At 38.3% G+C, this 16,380-nt stretch overlaps 1 protein-coding gene across 1 annotated transcript in view; it reads left to right on the forward strand.

Annotated features, from left to right (window-relative positions):
- The window catches only part of herc3 (HECT and RLD domain containing E3 ubiquitin protein ligase 3), a 31,836-nt gene that overhangs the window by 5,296 nt on the left and 10,160 nt on the right, over positions 1 to 16,380 (forward strand). Inside the window, exons 5-20 of the mRNA XM_061717999.1 lie at positions 494 to 715; positions 1,172 to 1,263; positions 1,687 to 1,817; positions 5,348 to 5,499; positions 6,096 to 6,169; positions 6,813 to 6,937; positions 7,051 to 7,110; positions 9,382 to 9,493; positions 10,822 to 11,011; positions 11,892 to 12,055; positions 12,200 to 12,313; positions 12,497 to 12,520; positions 12,622 to 12,720; positions 12,864 to 13,034; positions 13,142 to 13,285; positions 15,929 to 16,095. Coding sequence (XP_061573983.1) covers positions 494 to 715; positions 1,172 to 1,263; positions 1,687 to 1,817; positions 5,348 to 5,499; positions 6,096 to 6,169; positions 6,813 to 6,937; positions 7,051 to 7,110; positions 9,382 to 9,493; positions 10,822 to 11,011; positions 11,892 to 12,055; positions 12,200 to 12,313; positions 12,497 to 12,520; positions 12,622 to 12,720; positions 12,864 to 13,034; positions 13,142 to 13,285; positions 15,929 to 16,095 — 2,041 coding nt within the window. The remainder of the gene's footprint in view (positions 1 to 493; positions 716 to 1,171; positions 1,264 to 1,686; positions 1,818 to 5,347; positions 5,500 to 6,095; positions 6,170 to 6,812; positions 6,938 to 7,050; positions 7,111 to 9,381; positions 9,494 to 10,821; positions 11,012 to 11,891; positions 12,056 to 12,199; positions 12,314 to 12,496; positions 12,521 to 12,621; positions 12,721 to 12,863; positions 13,035 to 13,141; positions 13,286 to 15,928; positions 16,096 to 16,380) is intronic.

A 16,380-nucleotide genomic window follows, 5' to 3' on the forward strand; every position in this document is an offset into this window, starting at 1 on the left:
TAACCCTAACCCCACCGTCTTTTCAGAACACATTAGTACTGTTTTACTTGAGCTGATAAAGTCTAAGTAACATGTACAGTAAGGATCCATCCATCCATCCATCCATCCATCCATCCATCCATCCATCCATCCATCCATCCATCCATCCATCCATCCATCCATCCATCCATCCATCCATCCATCCATCCATCCATCCATCCATCCATGCACACACTGGGAGAAAAATACAAACCCCACATAGAAAGACTCCAGCTGGTATTTCAACTGGGTAACTTGTCGGTGTGAGACAGCAGTGCTGAAGTGACAACACACAGCAGCTGCCCATAAAAACAGTTTTAGTGTTATTGAGCTTTGGCTAGTATTGCAAGAGCCATAACATTGAGCATACACCAATGAGTACAAGATCCAAATAATTCTTAAAACACAATTATTCCCCGAAGCAGTTACCGGTGTAGCTTCATTGATGCATACATTTTCTATGCGTCCTTTGCAGATGGTCAGCTGTTCACGTGGGGCCAGAACACCAATGGCCAGCTTGGTTTGGGAAAAGGAGAGCCCAGCAAGTTGTCTCCCTGTCCTCTGAAATCGCTGGCAGGAATCCCGTTGGCACAGGTCACTGCTGGGGGAGACCACAGTTTTGCGCTCTCCTTGTCTGGAGCTGTGTTTGGCTGGGGGAAAAACAGAGCTGGACAGCTGGGTCTTAATGATAAACAAGGTGAGTAATAAGCCGTTTAGGAATATTGTGCCATTTAAAAACAGAAAAAACTAAACGAAAAATGCTAGTGTTTCTTGTAACAGCATGTGTTCATGTATGAAGAATATACAAACAGGTTTGAGAGTGGTATATTATACTCAAGTTTCTGAAACAAAAGCAGAATAATTTGCCAACCTTTAAATAACTATGACATAGCAAAAAGAAGATACTCTTTAATTTATACCGTAGATGGTCATGTTATCCAGTTGTGGTTGAAAAGATATTTGATACAAGTTCTCAGTTTTTTTTTTAATCCATCCATATTCTCTTAACTTGACACGGTTTAACACTTTGATGCTCTGCTAAAATGCAGAAGCGCCAGTCTTTTCTGTTAAGTCCCCCTCATTTGAGTAAATACTTGGATCTAACAGGAGGATGCAACAGTGTGTATTGGCCTAACTCTTATTTCTGCTACAGATCGGGCTGTACCATGCCACATCAAATTTTTGAGATCTCAGAAAGTTGTTCACATCAGCTGCGGAGATGAACATACAGCAGCCCTCACAAAGGTGGGAAATATTGCTCAACTCTCTCCAGGTTTACATGTCATTATATATGATTCTGCTTTTCTTCAAGGGAAACATCCATGACCCAAATAGTCCAGTTTGGTTACGTTGTGAATAGTCAGCTATCAGATAATTGTCAGTCATAGTTATGTAATTTTACTTATTTATTAAAAGATCTTTGCCTTTTTAACAATAGGTTCTACATTCAACCCATTATTGCATGGATAGAAATAAGAACTACTGTGCCAAAGCCTTCTTAATCTTAATTCCTCACCCGCTTTACGAGTATATTCATTTATTTGACCAAGTGAAGGGGAATGCAAATGTCCATCTCTATTATTTGCTCTTTGTTCATGTATTTGAAAACAACAGGAACCCAAAGCACAAAAAATGAAATTAAAAGATTCTGTTTTGTCTCTTTGACAGGATGGAGGCATGTTCACGTTTGGCGATGGCTCTTGGGGCCAGCTGGGTCATGGCTCCACCAACAGTGAACTTTTACCAAGACGAGTTATGGAGCTCATGGGTACTGAGGTGTCTCAGATTGCGTGTGGAAGGTACTGTGTCTAAAACAGCGTAGGAGGTTTTCAGGTACACATGTACAGTCATGTGATAAAGACAGTATAACCTTGTAAGGTTTTCCCTCTAAAGACATAATGTTGCATCTGGTAGTTAGCAGGTATAACAATGAGCTAAATATAACCTCTGGTGAACAACAACACAGGCACGCTGCGCCATTGTCATACCGTCTTTGGTGAAGGTCATTGCTGCTCTTTCCTTACGTGGTGGAAGGAAGGCATATTATGTATTTATGCTATGTAATGTTACTTCAGAAGACAAAAGCGCTAGTTTCAAAGGAAGCTTTCTCTGATGTAATATGCTGTCTAATTTGACATTACCGTAAGTTGCAGAGTAAGTCAGATGTCGCTAAACTGTGTTGTGATCTGTTTTAGGTGATTTTAGTCGGCATCAATGAATGGTGTAATAACGTTAACCATTCGTCCTCCAGTTCAATGCAAAATATTTTTGGCGAGGCTATCTCCAGTGCATCCGTTTTCTGATTTTAATTCATGCCATTTTTAGAGTGCGTCAGAGGCATCGTCACTCGTCACTTGTCACTTGTCACTTTCAGTTAGTTTATAGTGATTACAGGAAGATATTGGCAAGATCTGTAACATTGTTCACAAGAGGTGCTTAAGTGAGTACCGTAATAACATCATTGTATTGGATGTATTTGGTGAATGCAACTTTCCCACTCTGAAATGAAGCTGGTGACATCTCATCAAGCAGGTTAACGTGACACTGAAGTCAGTTGCTGGTTGAGATTGAAGGACCAGTCTTCTGCATTTTAGAGAGTTGTTATCACCCAGTTTTGATCAGTTATTAGCTGATGGACAGATGGCCTCACATCTGACTCGTCTGTTTTGGTCGATTCAATGACCCCGAGCTGCCATGGTCTCTTGGATGAAAAATAAGTTAAAATCATCACCTCTCTGGCTTCATGCTTGACACATGGTGTAAGGTGTTTATGCTGATCTGCTGTATTCTTTTTGCAAAACAGTGCAGTGCATTGTGGCCAGACTTTACCACAGTGGTTCCAGAAGTTCTTTGGTCTGTTCAGATTATGCTTTTCAAACCTGAGTTGAACCACTTTGTTTTAGAGAAACCTCTATAGAGTCTGAAATTTAACCTTTTTGTTAACTTATTTTTCTCCTCACTCTTTCTGTGGATGTCCCCGCCTGAGAAAAAAAAAATTTCCAAATTCTGAATAAGATCTCAAATTGACTGGACATGGCCTAATAACGTTTTATATCGATAAAAAGTGCAGTCGCGTCTCTAAGTTCTTTGCTGATGTCTTTCCTCTGCGTAGCTTTGGTAACAAAGACCTGGATTCTGAAGTCCTGCAAAGTGACACAGCTAGCCAGTAGAAATGGTCACAGTTCTCTGATGATTAATTAATCAAGTGTGTTTCATTGGCAGCGCTGCTATTATTTATCCTCCTTTTTCTTTTGAAAGGAGTTGGGGATGGAATTAGATTTTGAAACGCAGCTTTTGCATTTTAGCTTAGTTTTGTTCTCTGAATATTGATGACATGTAATATAGCATATGTTTTTATTCAGTTGATGTTGTATTTACTGTATTTTTCCTAGTACTGTATATAAAACCTTTTAGACATGATCAGCTCCATGATAATCTGTTATAATCCAGTGGAACAGATTGGCAGAAATGTATAAGCCTACATTTTTCTAACTTTCAATAATCAAAAATGCTTCTTACTTCAGCCCTTAGTTATGTTCACACTGACATAGAACCTGCAAGCTAACACAGACAATCTAGTCATTTTTTTGTACATTATGTTGATGATTGAGGACTGTACAAGGAGATTTATAGGCTACAAAGCACAGTAGGGAATCATCAGCTATCTTTTTCTTTTCTTCCCTAGGCTATCTCTTCCTTAGCAGACTCTTGATAACTACAGGGCATGAGGCTATTGATGTGACTGATATTTTTTTCCGTCTAGTCGGAGTCTACGGTAGTGGCAGTATTATGTTTATTAGCCATTTACTGAAGCATGTTGAGGCCCTTTCTTTCTTTTACATTGACATTGACGAGAGAAGCATTATAACCTTTTAAACATTAATAATTTTGCACAACATTGTCTTTGTTCAGAACATTGTTAAATGTTTGAACATTTCCCACAGAGCCATGTGTAATTATTGTTGCTAAACCTTAAACTGAAAGTCTTTTCTTTTTCCTGGACACACAGTCTGCACCTGGCATGATCATAAGTGTTTGATCACCAGCAATGAAATTATTTTGATCCAGCCTGGGATCTTTGTTCAGTCTCCATCTCTTTCATCTACTTTTCCCTTGAATCCAATCACAAATATCCCCCTCTAAAAAAAGACCAGTTAAAACTAGTGATGGGCAGATGACGCACTGAAGCTTTCCACCAAAATGGTTCAGCTGAGGGCAAAGGTTATTGGCGGCTCAGTGTGTGTATGTGTGTGTAAATGATGTACCTATATTGAAGCAGTTCATATTTTCAGAGATTGAAACCTCAACTTTTTGAAGTCACAATGAGAAAGGGAATGTGGAAAAACAAAACAGGTTGAGGATTGTGACTGTGCTGGGTTGTGAGACTATGGAGGTTTTTTGTGACATAAGGAAATCTTTTTTTTGTTTGCTTTTGTTTTAAGAATTTTTGTTCAGAAATAATTTTTCAACGGGTTTAGTACTAAACAGACTTCCATAAGATGGTCTTTTACCTGAATTGGAAAACACTCTTTCACCACTCTTTCAAAGGTAGTGCATCCGCACAGTTTAAGTGTTGCTGTATCCAAGTTTTTGGAACAGACATTTTACTTTGGGAATAAAACAAAAAATTAGAATAAAAGAAATGGGTAGATAAGAAAAAGATTACGTGATTATAACATAGTCATTTTGGTCAGATACATTTACAGGGAGGTGACTAGTAATTTACAGTTACTTACTATATACATACCTTGCTAGCAGAAATGACAAAAATACTCCCAAACAGAGAAATGTTCGTATTTTTCCTGCCAGCTCCATCTCAGGCTGGAGATATTACTTGTAATGACCCAACCACTGTCGCAATCAAGAGTTGAGGTCTGTACACTAGTGATGCACCGAAATGAAAATTTGTTGCCGAAACCGATAATAATATAAACACTTGGCCGAATACCGAATAATACCGAACAATGTGTCTTCGCAGTTTTTCATTTATTTTGCCAATTTTTTCACCATTGTATAAATCAAATAAATGTGCAGTGAAATACCCGCCAGTCACAATTTGTCTCACTGCACTTATTGTATTTTTTCCTCATAATCCTTTCATTTTCTCCCGTTCAAATCCAATTAATCGGGTCGCGGTGGGGCTGATCTCCGCAATTTGAAGCCTTGTATAATAATTCTAAAAATCTGGGTTATTTTCTTGGAGATTGCGTATTTGTTCTTGATAACCGTGGAGACTAATTTAGAAACGATGAATATCTGATAAACTGTTAACTCCTTTTGTAGAGTTTGTAAAGCTCTGCATGCTAAATCTTGCTTTTCCTTTTTCCAGGGATCACACGTTGGCGTTTGTGCCATCCTCCGGCATCGTGTATGCCTTTGGGTGCAACAGCCACGGCCAGCTGGGTACGGGAATTCTGGGGGATTCCCGAAGCCCTTATCCTGTCAAGACCAGCTTCCTGATTGAAAATCAGCAGAGGAGAGGTGAGCAGAAGACTTTCTGTTATGTCCTGAGAGTTACTCGTCGTGTTTTTCAATCAGCAGATTGGTGTTCACATCAGGTAACAACCCTGCGAAGCAGTTTCTGAAACAGTAATGCAATCATCAGGCTCCTTTACTTCACTGTTGATTTGATGTGGGTGGTTCAAACATAAATCTGTACAGGCTTAAAAAGCTGGTTGCTTTTAAGAAAGAAAGCTGTCTCCTTTTATGCAGCACATCCTTACACAGGATATACAAGGAAAGCTGCTCACAATGTGACAGTGTTTGCTCACGGGTCATCTGGAGGGTGTGAGTCACAGGAGCATCTTTGAGTTCATTGGATAACAACTCCAGAGACACTCCAGCTTAGATTTTAAGCCACCAGTCATTGTTTGTTGCTTATGTATTATCTTATTCTTTATAATTCATCAGCAACTAACATCAGTGCTAGTATAATACATATGCGCTCTGATTTGTCTAATTGTACAAAACAAAGACGAGTGTAAAACAATTCTAGATAATTACCATGACCTGAAGTTTGTTTCCCTCTTTTCATATAATCAGATTCTCTTTTTTCTTTTTTGTTGTTTTTAAATCAGAATTAAAGGACTATACGGTGATCAAAGTAATGTGTGGAGGAGACCACAGCTTCTTACTGTATTCCAATGAGCAGGTATGTGAGTTCATATTTTAAAAAGCCTCTTGCTCAAGCTTGTAACCTAAATTATTTCACATCTGTTCATCTTCATATTTTGTTGCATTTGATGACATAGAAGAAAAAAAAATGGCTTAAATCAAGACACTTAAGATACTGCCAGTACAATCAGATTTTGTTTATGATTTATCTTTACACATTCTTGCAAGTATGACATATTCCCTTATCTCATGCCTAAACATTAATATTTTTTTCTCTTTAAGAAGTGAATAAAGCTGCTGTGAAATATTCTACATATTTCTGAAAACACACATTTATAAATCTGCAATTTAAACCCCAATTAATGATAAATACTACCGGTAGTTGTGTTTTGACCACAGGGTGGCAGTAACGTCTAATCTTTTACTAGTTTACGTGCAGGATCTATTCTTGAAGCTTTGTTGAGGACAGCCTTTAAATAAATGGTCAGGAAGTTCACTGATAAAGACGTGAAGGACTCGACTAAGTCATGAACCCTGCAGGAAAGCTTATTTATTTTAATTTCTCTGAGAAAATTAGAGACAACCCAGACTCAACTGAATTAAAAGTGCCAGTATTGGCTGTCTGCTGTTTTTCTCAGATGGTGAGCTTGTGTTTCCTCTGTTTGTCTTCACCTCTACAGTGTTCTTGCCTCGCAGAAGACTTCAGAGTCATTAATGTCAATAAAAGCCTCACCCCGATCAACTATGACCGCCTCAATTCATGGAGGCTCAAACTCATGTACAACACAGACTCCAGTGTCACAAAGTAAGACAGTTGTCCAAATGTTTCATTTTAACTATGTGTGCTTCTGTACTCTTTCCTCGGTTAACTTTGTTAAATATAATGTGTTGGTTTTTTTTCCCCTCCTTTGCTTACAGTGACGTCATAATTCAACTTTCCTCAACGGCTTGTTGGAACGCCAGTTTCTTAGACCAAAGGTACAGGCGCTGCGGTTGCTTCGCCTATTTACACGTATCATTGCAAACACTTCAGTCGTGGACTTTTGAAAGCCAAACATTTAGCTTGACTGACTACAATAATGACATTATTTGAACTTGCTGTGTAGAATTTATACCGATACAAAAAAAAAGCCTTTATAACTGGAAACTTTATAACCTGAATAATGCTGGAAGCAGTAATTTATCAAGTAATGAAGTAATAAGTTATTATTAGAATTATTATTCGCAGTAATCTTCAAAGACCCTACACATCTACTTGGTCTTTCTCTTTGATGTGCTTTCCAAAAAAGAAAAGAAAAGGCACAGGGCATGTTTGGTATGAGGTGATAGGATTCAGATCATGTTAAATTGCAGTGTGCAGCTGGATTGTGTGGAAACTCTTGAGTATTGTTGCATAAGTGTATTGTTGCTTCAGCGTCAAACTGGTGCAAAAAGGATAAATGTTGTTGCAGCTGAAAAAAGCTTCATTGAACAGTAGGAATTGAACCAGTGGAGTTTCATCATTTAGGCATGCTTGTGTAAACAAATAAATTAGTAGAGAACTACGTCCTTTGTGACCGAAAATTGCTGGATTCGACGCGCATGTAGGCAAGACGCTTGTGAACCGCTTCATTGTTGACGTCACAAAGTCCATTATCTCTGCATATCACATGCTTTCACTCAATGTACATTACCTTATCCAGCAAAACCTGCATGATGGTATGGCCTGGGAAAGAGACTGGCGGCTAGTGATATCTTTTTTTCTTTAGTCTTTGTGTAGGTCATGTCCCTTTAGGGCTGACCCATCAGCAGATACTTATCATGAGCGATATAGGTCAACACGGTGGAAACCAGACCTTCAGTAGATATTACTGTTACTAGTAGATATTATTTAGAGCATGGTTTGGTTTTCTGCAAAGACAAAGCTTTTCAGCCTTTCTCATGACAAAAATGGGAGAAGAAACACATAATCACATGCTGAGCTTTTAAAATGGTAGTTCATAGACTAAAAGATGATGTCAGGACAGTTATGTCCACTTCCTATTGTCTGTAAGTTTGTGTGACAGTATCGTCATTTTGACGGCCAATAAATTGCAATTATGAAGCAAAAATGTTTTCATGGCTTGCCAAATGTGTAGATTTTCATATTTTCTGCACGATTGTATTTAAATTTTAAATGTGTAGTTCAGTGTTACAAAAACCGAATATTTAATAATAATACTAACTGGAAAAATGAGCCGCTGTCATGGTAAGTTATATGAAAACACTTAAATCTGTCGACTAGTTGACGTCAGTCACATGGTATTTGCTAGACAGAAGTGTTTATATATTAATATTTCTAATAGTTAAACCATATTTATCATTGCTGCAAATGTTGAAAACAGATCTACACATCGCAAGTGCAGCCTTTTTTCCAGCGTTTGTGCCATCTTGGCAACCTTGAAATGCTCCTTGGTTCTTTAAGCCGAGAGACGTTTTAGTGGCTTATTGCTCTGACTCCCAGCTGACGGGGTTGTAAGGATGTGGAGCGTACTATCTGCATCAGTGTTATGTGTTTCGCAAACAGTCTCCACAAGATCTGATGTGATGTGTTTGTGTCATGTTTAAATAAAACCTTTGCTGAAAGAATGGGAGGCTTACACTGTAAATAACAACGGTCTTGTCATGTTTAGGGTTTTGTTGGCCACGGTTGAGGCGATGGTCTGGATGTGTAGAGTGGTCTGTGTTTACCGTCTCAGGCTCACAACCTGAAGAGGCAATCTGCTTAGGGATCTACTTAAAGACATTCAGTCGGCATGTATACCTAAGCATTGCTTACGTTGAACTGAGAATTAAGACGTCTTAAAGTCAGCACCTTTGACTGAACTTGACTCGCTGCAGGCACTGCCACATGACACGTTGGAATAGATTATTGTTTAGTCCAGTACATGTGCCTGTACACAAACTTAATCACATCTGCACAGCCTGGACTCTAACCTGATTTTAATCATTTTGTGATTGCGATGACATAAGTCATGTTTGGGGAGTGTAAGCCCAGTGGTTACAGAGGGGAGTGTGTGAGGTTCAAACCCCTGGATCGCATCCAAGGTCAACCACTTTGGGCCCTTGAGCAAGGCCCTTAACCCTTACTGCTCCCCGGGCGCCGTGCAAATGGCAGACCACTGCTCCTAGTTTGACTAGACATGTGTTAAATGCAGAGAATACATTTCCCCATTGTGGGATTACTAAGGGAAAAATGTATTTTTATTTATTTATATTTGTTTTTCTTAGTGATGATACTCACTTCAAAACCAACCCAAAGATCCCAGGCATCGATCTCAACTCTGTCAGAATTCTGTTTGAAACGCTCAGCAAACCAGCCTTTGCTGGACTCCTGGAACAGGTATTGATTTGTCAATTCATGTGCATTAATGATTATCTCACCTGAAGGATAAATAGCACAAATAAATAAAGGTTCATGATCTTGGCTGGGGCTCCACCTGTTATTTTAAAACTGAACTGAAAGAAGAAATCAGTGAAATGAAGTGAAATTTTCCATGCTTGTTTTTTTTTTTATTGATTATTTTTTATGCAGAGGAGGTTATGTTATTGGCTCATTTATTTATTTTTTTAATATATATATATATATTTTTTATTTCTGAAGGTATAGATAAACTTGCACAGAAAAATGCCTTTCGTGCAGCAGGTCCTATCTTGGAATAAGAATCAGAATGAGGGCAGGTACAGACTTTTTAAAATTAATTAATTAGTTGATTGGTTTTTAATAACACCCACTTGGCCATCGTATCCAGTCACATACTACTTTTACATTTGCCTTGGGTTGTTGGTCTAAACATCAGTTAAGGATGTTTCAGCTCATTGTTCTGGAGTGGTCTCAGCTTTGATAATAATACTCTGATCAGCACCGGACAGCAACACGGACATCAGCATCAAATAACCGTTTTAAACTATGAAACTAAAAGGTTGAATGGAGGATAAAAAAGAATGAACCAGACAGTCAATGCAACTGAATTTGTTTTAGGTAAATTAACTTTGTCATTTAAATGTTGTCACAATGATGAATCTACCATCTTTATCCATGAATGCTCAGGTAAAATTTTGCTAGCTTCTGTTGCAGCTTAGTAAAAATCATGATTGTTCAAAGAGATATATATTAGTTTCTGCTATATGAAATTAATAATTTACTCCAACTCGTATTATAATTTCTTCTTCATCTATGCTGTCAGCTCCTGAACAGGCGTATGTGCGCAACATTTGTGTCCCATTTTATTCCACATGGCCACAATGTCCCATTCAGCCTTTTTAAGGAGAAACGTTTTGGTAAAAGCCTTTTTTTTTTGTATTGCCCTTAGTTTAAAAACACCCATGTCATATGGATTCATATTTGTTTTGAAAGTACACCAAATTCTGCCACAGACCTAGCACTGACTCATAACCTCCGTTTGTGCCTCAGTAATGTTGGGTTTGGAAACCTAATACGACTTGTAATCAGATTGAGGCTGCCATCCAAACCACAAACATTTTTCTAACTCCTAATTTTTTCCTGCTGCCTTATGGATCTACCCTTTTTTTATGTCATAACATCTCATAAATATCACTATTGTTACTTATATGTACATATAATAATGAATGAGAAAAAGATTTTCTTTTTTTGTAGCAAAGTATCCCTTAAATAGAAACCTTGTGATGTGCGGCCTCTGTTTTGTTTAGGCAACCAAGAGTTTTGAGAGTCTGCTGATCCCTCAGCTGCCACGCTCTCCTCCTGATGTCGAGGCCATGAGGATTTACCTCATCTTATCCGAGTACCCTGCCCTACTAGACTCCAAGAACTACATCCGCCTCACCATACCCCTGGCGATGGCCATTCTCCGGCTAGACGCCAACCCCAGCAAAGTATTGGGTATCACATTTGCATGCATAAACAAAATATAATTGTTTATATCTATGAAGTCGCTTAAAATTGTTTCTGGGAACTACTTATTATAGAACAAACAAACTCAGTAATATCATGTGATATTAGACTATGTACCAGTTACATCAGCTCATTCATGCTCTTGATTTTGGTACGTTATCTTGGGAATAGACAAAGGCACAACAAAAACAAGATGATTGATTCAGAAATACAAGTAATATCTCAAACCGTAATAATGGTCGTGTCAGTGCTCATATGGGGTCTTGCAGTCGGTATTGATGTTAAAAGGTCCACCACATAGAGTTCATGTACCCAAGAGTTTAACTATGAGAACAATCAAAAGCAAAGGAGTTAAATAAAACTTACCAAAGTTTCCACTCTGTGCCAACTTTAATTTTAAGCAATAATTATATTTGAAATAAATAAATCGGGGTATTCAAGTGCTTTGTAGGAACATTTGGATGATGTATTGAATGGCATGCTGCCAAACCAACCCACATCATCGCCCTACCGCCACTATGCTCGAATGTTGGTTTGAGTTTATTGTCCCCGAAATGTTTGTCAAATGTGGCACTGAACACATCTACTTTCATTGCATCTGTCCAAAGGATTTTTCTTTTTTATTAAACTCTGTTCCTTTGTTCAGATACAACTCTGCAAATGTTATCTTTGTATCCATGTATTTTTTATTTACATTTTTTTGAGAAAGAATGGATCCAAACATTTCCAACCTTCTTCAAATTTAGCTGCCATCCAATTCAGCTTCTGGCTGAAATCTACATTCTTAATTCCCATGGAAACAGTAAAAGGGTACAAAATAGAAATAATCCTCATGTTAAGTTTGTTCCATCTTCTTCCATCCCTGCAGATAACTGGTGGTGCTTTGTCGATGGCAGCGTTTTCACCAGAATGGTCGACATGTACAAGAGCATCATCGTGTTCATGCTAACAGGAGGAAAGACGCTCCTCATACCCGTGTTCTATGAAAACTACTTTTTGGCCACTTTAAGGCTGCTGGAGAAACTTCACAAGGTATCCGAAAATGTCACGTATATCTCTACATTCTTGCTGAGGACAGTCTCAGAAACAAATATTTGCATCCTAGTTGGGTATTTATTTGGGATAGCCGTTTCACATTTCATGGATCTCGTTCTCGTGTTAACTTATTGTAACCAGGTAAACTTAAAGGCTCAGCATGTGGAGTACAACCGCTTTTATATCCCTGACATCACCAGCCTGGTGGACATCCAGGAAGACTACCTCAAGTGGTTTCTGAGTAAAGCTGAAATTGTGAGTTACGCTGTTACACTTATTTGCCTCAGACTGTCAAATTACCACAAATAGTACATTTGGCATCTGTTACACTTCTTTGCTTATACTTTTGTTAATAAAATACAGTAAATCTTAAGTCTGCACTCTGCATCTGAACATACAGAAAAGCCTTTATGAACTTTTTTTTACTTTGATTTCTAGAAAATGGGATCTTCCCCTTCGCAGGTAGTTGATTTTTGTGTTCTAAGCATATTAGATTACTTTTTTTTATGTAGATTTGTATAACTAAGCTTAAGGTTTTTTTTTGTTTTTTTTCTTTCCTGTAGAGTGACTTTCCCTCAGTGAACCTATGTGCCTACCCGTTCATACTGAACGCCCAAGCCAAGACAACAATGCTGCAAACAGATGCCGAACTGCAAATGCAGGTATCTGCTTATAGTTCTAGTGATCCAAGAATGCATAGCTTTAATTTGTCAAATGTGAACATTTTCATGTCTGGGTTTTGCTAATTTGCTGTGCCATCTTTTTGTCTTTGTTCTTCCCATATCTACCAACAAATATCACCAAGATGGCAGTAAGCGGTGCAAACCTGCACAATGTCTTTATGCTGCTCACGCTGGAACCCCACCTTGCTAGGAACCCGTATCTCGTGCTCCATGTGCGCAGGGACCATTTGGTAAGCGACACGCTACGAGAGCTCACTATGTACTCTGATGTGGACCTCAAGAAGCCACTCAAGGTGAGTAAAACGAGTCTGATTCATTGAATTTGAATTAAACTATAATACGTGTTTGGTTTCCTCCTTTCTTATTGCAGCCCATTTTATTTTCCTGTCAATCCCTGCAGGTGATCTTTGATGGAGAGGAGGCTGTAGATGCAGGCGGAGTAACTAAAGAGTTCTTCCTGCTGCTGTTGAAGGAGCTGATGGATCCCGTGTACGGGATGTTCACTAACTACAACGAGTCGAACCTGCTGTGGTTCTCAGACAAAGTAAGTTGTCCTGTAGGACTGAATGCAGCCATGGCATGTTGAGTTCAATCCATTCATAATGGAATAATGTTCAACGGTACCCTGTTTCTGTTTAACTGATAGTTACTGAGGTGAAAAATTGATTTTTAGTGTTTTTAGTGACTTTAGCCTTAGTGGATGTCTGGTGAATGGGACTCATTACGTACAGACTTAAAGACATCACATGAATCATATATCGTAGTCCAAACCTTATGAACAGTATAGTATCCAAAATCAATATTCTTTTAAAAATTAAAATGTAAATAATCTTACTAATTTATCAGATCTCAATTCACATTTGAAACCAACATGTACATTGCATGTTCAGGTGTTCGTGCGGTGATCAGCAGACGCCTCATTTTAGTTCACTGGAAAACCCAGAAATGAATTTCTAGAGCATGAGATGCCAGGCTGTTGTCTAGTAGGAAAAGTACAATATCTTGTGTCTGTGCGTCACGACAGACGTCAGCGATGAGCTTGTAGTGAGTAACTCTAAAGCCTTAAGGGGAAATCTCCAGAACAGAAAAAAATAAAATAAAATCCTCAGATGCAGGATTTCACTTCATCTAGTTAGTTTCCACTTCAGTGTATGCAATTATTGTTGAGTTGAGAACTCAACATATAAATATGAAGCATTACTATCAAGCACACATTGATGACTTCTGACACTATAAACTGTTATCTGCTCAGAGGCGGTATTACCCTGTGTACTGTGCTCATGTTCATAATTATTTTAGATATGTTGACATTCATAGTTGTCAGATCAAATTGCCATGTTCACATGGTAGAGGGAGATGCTAATCTCCCCCCGCCGCACCAGCAGTTCTCTCTTTGTTAACATCAGCTGTTTCTTCCTTACAAATGCGTAATTTTTTCCATCCAACAATTGAATGGAATCTGGTTTCAGCACAATGTCGACTTTCCATTTAGCTGATGTTGCAAAAAGTCGTTTCATAAGCTGCTCTTGAGCATTCCTGGATTTGTAACTTTTAAACTTACACAAAGTACACGTACAATAGCTATACATACAATGGCCAAGTATTCAGAAAAAGTTGTCTGTGTTTGCGATAAGAAACCAGATTCACATCGTGGATTATTGTTGTTTGTACTTTAAAATTTTTTTTTTTCCCATAATTACCTCAGCTAAATGTCAATTGGAAACGTAATTTAGTCACTTAAATACGACAGCTGCAAACTATGTTGCAGACACTACTTCTTCAGAAACGAAAGTTATTTCACCTTAATCATCTATTTTATCTATTTTAAACTCATTCAAATGTCAAGAAAGCTGTGTCCACTTGCTGCAGATGAGAGGAAGCGTCAGCTCGTTGGAATTTCCTCTCTTTCTTCAGTAGATGTCGTTTGGGTGTGGATTGTCTGCAGGGATAATAATGTCGTCTCTAGAGATGCCTTTCACAACCATTACTATGGTGAAGCCTCGGAAATGGTTTCATGTGTCTGTTGTGTGAGACACAAGATATACAAATCTGTGCCCAAATGTTTCTTGTGGTGGCATGTAAGATCGAAATGACATCATAAGATTAGTGTAATTGCTGTTGCTGTCCCATGTGTGTAAATTGCCCATAAGCCTTCTTTCTTTCTTCCTTTCTTTCTTGTTATAATCGTAGCTACTGGATAAAATGAAAGAAATGAAAGGCAACTTTCTCATGTGGGCTGTGCCCCAGTGTAACCGGTATTTTCCATCTGTTTCTTCAGAGTTTTGAGTCAATACTTCAGTAAATCTGTTGGCTCTTTGCTAGCTACTTTTTTTTTTTCTTTCAGCCACCAGAAAGTGTGCAGACAGTTAGTTTTTTTTGCATCTGTCTTTTCCAAGAAGAGCTGTCTTTTCTATATTTAGATGGAGTAAGACTGTCAGTGGAAACATTCAGGTTTACAAAACATTCGCCTCCATGAGGGAACATGTCCCTGAATTTTGACCATCATATACAGTATTACTTAACTGAACTTGGAGACAGCAGGCTGGAAAAAAAAGAGTCATAACAACTCAGTCAAGTTGCCTTTTCCCATCCTTTTACTTATTTATCAGCATCATTTTGTTTGTAAAAAAAACAAACAAAAAAAAAAACAAAAACAACTGTTAACTTAGACTTTGCAGCACACGAAAACACACAGACCAACAGTGAAATTCTCCAGAAACTTGAAATGCATTTTTGGGAAGTTAAAAGCAGTTTGACACTAAAAGAAGGTATTTTACCTTATTTATTATTACAGAATAATAAAGAGACAAGAGTTGGGGTTATGTTGATGCTGCTGATTTGTTGGACTTCAACACCTTAGTCTGTTTCTAAAATGTCTCAACAGCTGTCACATGTAGGGATGAAGATTTGTCAGATTTTATAAATATCAATGCAATGTGTGTATATATATATACACACACATATATTGATAATACAATGCAATTAGGAGTGTTACTCCTTTTTGGTGTGTTCAATAAATAAATACACATAAAACCATAGAAACAGTTGCAAATTTAATAAGTTTCAAAGGTGTAATTAGATTAATTCTGTATCATGTTTTTAAGCTTTTGGGACCTGAGGTCGTGCTCAGTCTTGAACTGATTTAGAAAGGTTATTTATGAAACAAACGTCCCGTGTGCATATGTAGTGTTTTGTAGAGCAGAACTGGTTTCACCTGATCGGGATCATCTGCGGACTCGCCATCTATAACTCCACGGTGGTGGACCTGCACTTCCCGCTGGTTCTCTATAAGAAGCTGCTGGATGTACTTCCCACGCTGGAGGACTTCAGAGAACTGTCACCCGTCGAGGCCAGGTGGAGCAGGCGTCCTTTTCATGCAGATGTTTGGTTAAGCCGTTTGTTCACACCACACCTGCAAAAGTTTATTTAGATCAAATGTGTCTGTTCTTTATCGTCCAATGGCTCCAGTAGCTAAATATTGTAGAGGAGCTAAGAAACTGATCCAGTTATTTCGTACTTGAAACCATCATCAATCACTGCAGGGTTTCTTTGCCTGCAGTATTTTCTTTTTCTTATTAGAAGAATTGAAACTGACTTCTGTTCCACCGAAATAGAGGAAGGAAGGTCAAGCTGTCTGAG

This window comes from Cololabis saira, chromosome 1, assembly GCF_033807715.1.
Source record: "Cololabis saira isolate AMF1-May2022 chromosome 1, fColSai1.1, whole genome shotgun sequence".
NCBI lineage: Eukaryota > Metazoa > Chordata > Actinopteri > Beloniformes > Belonidae > Cololabis > Cololabis saira.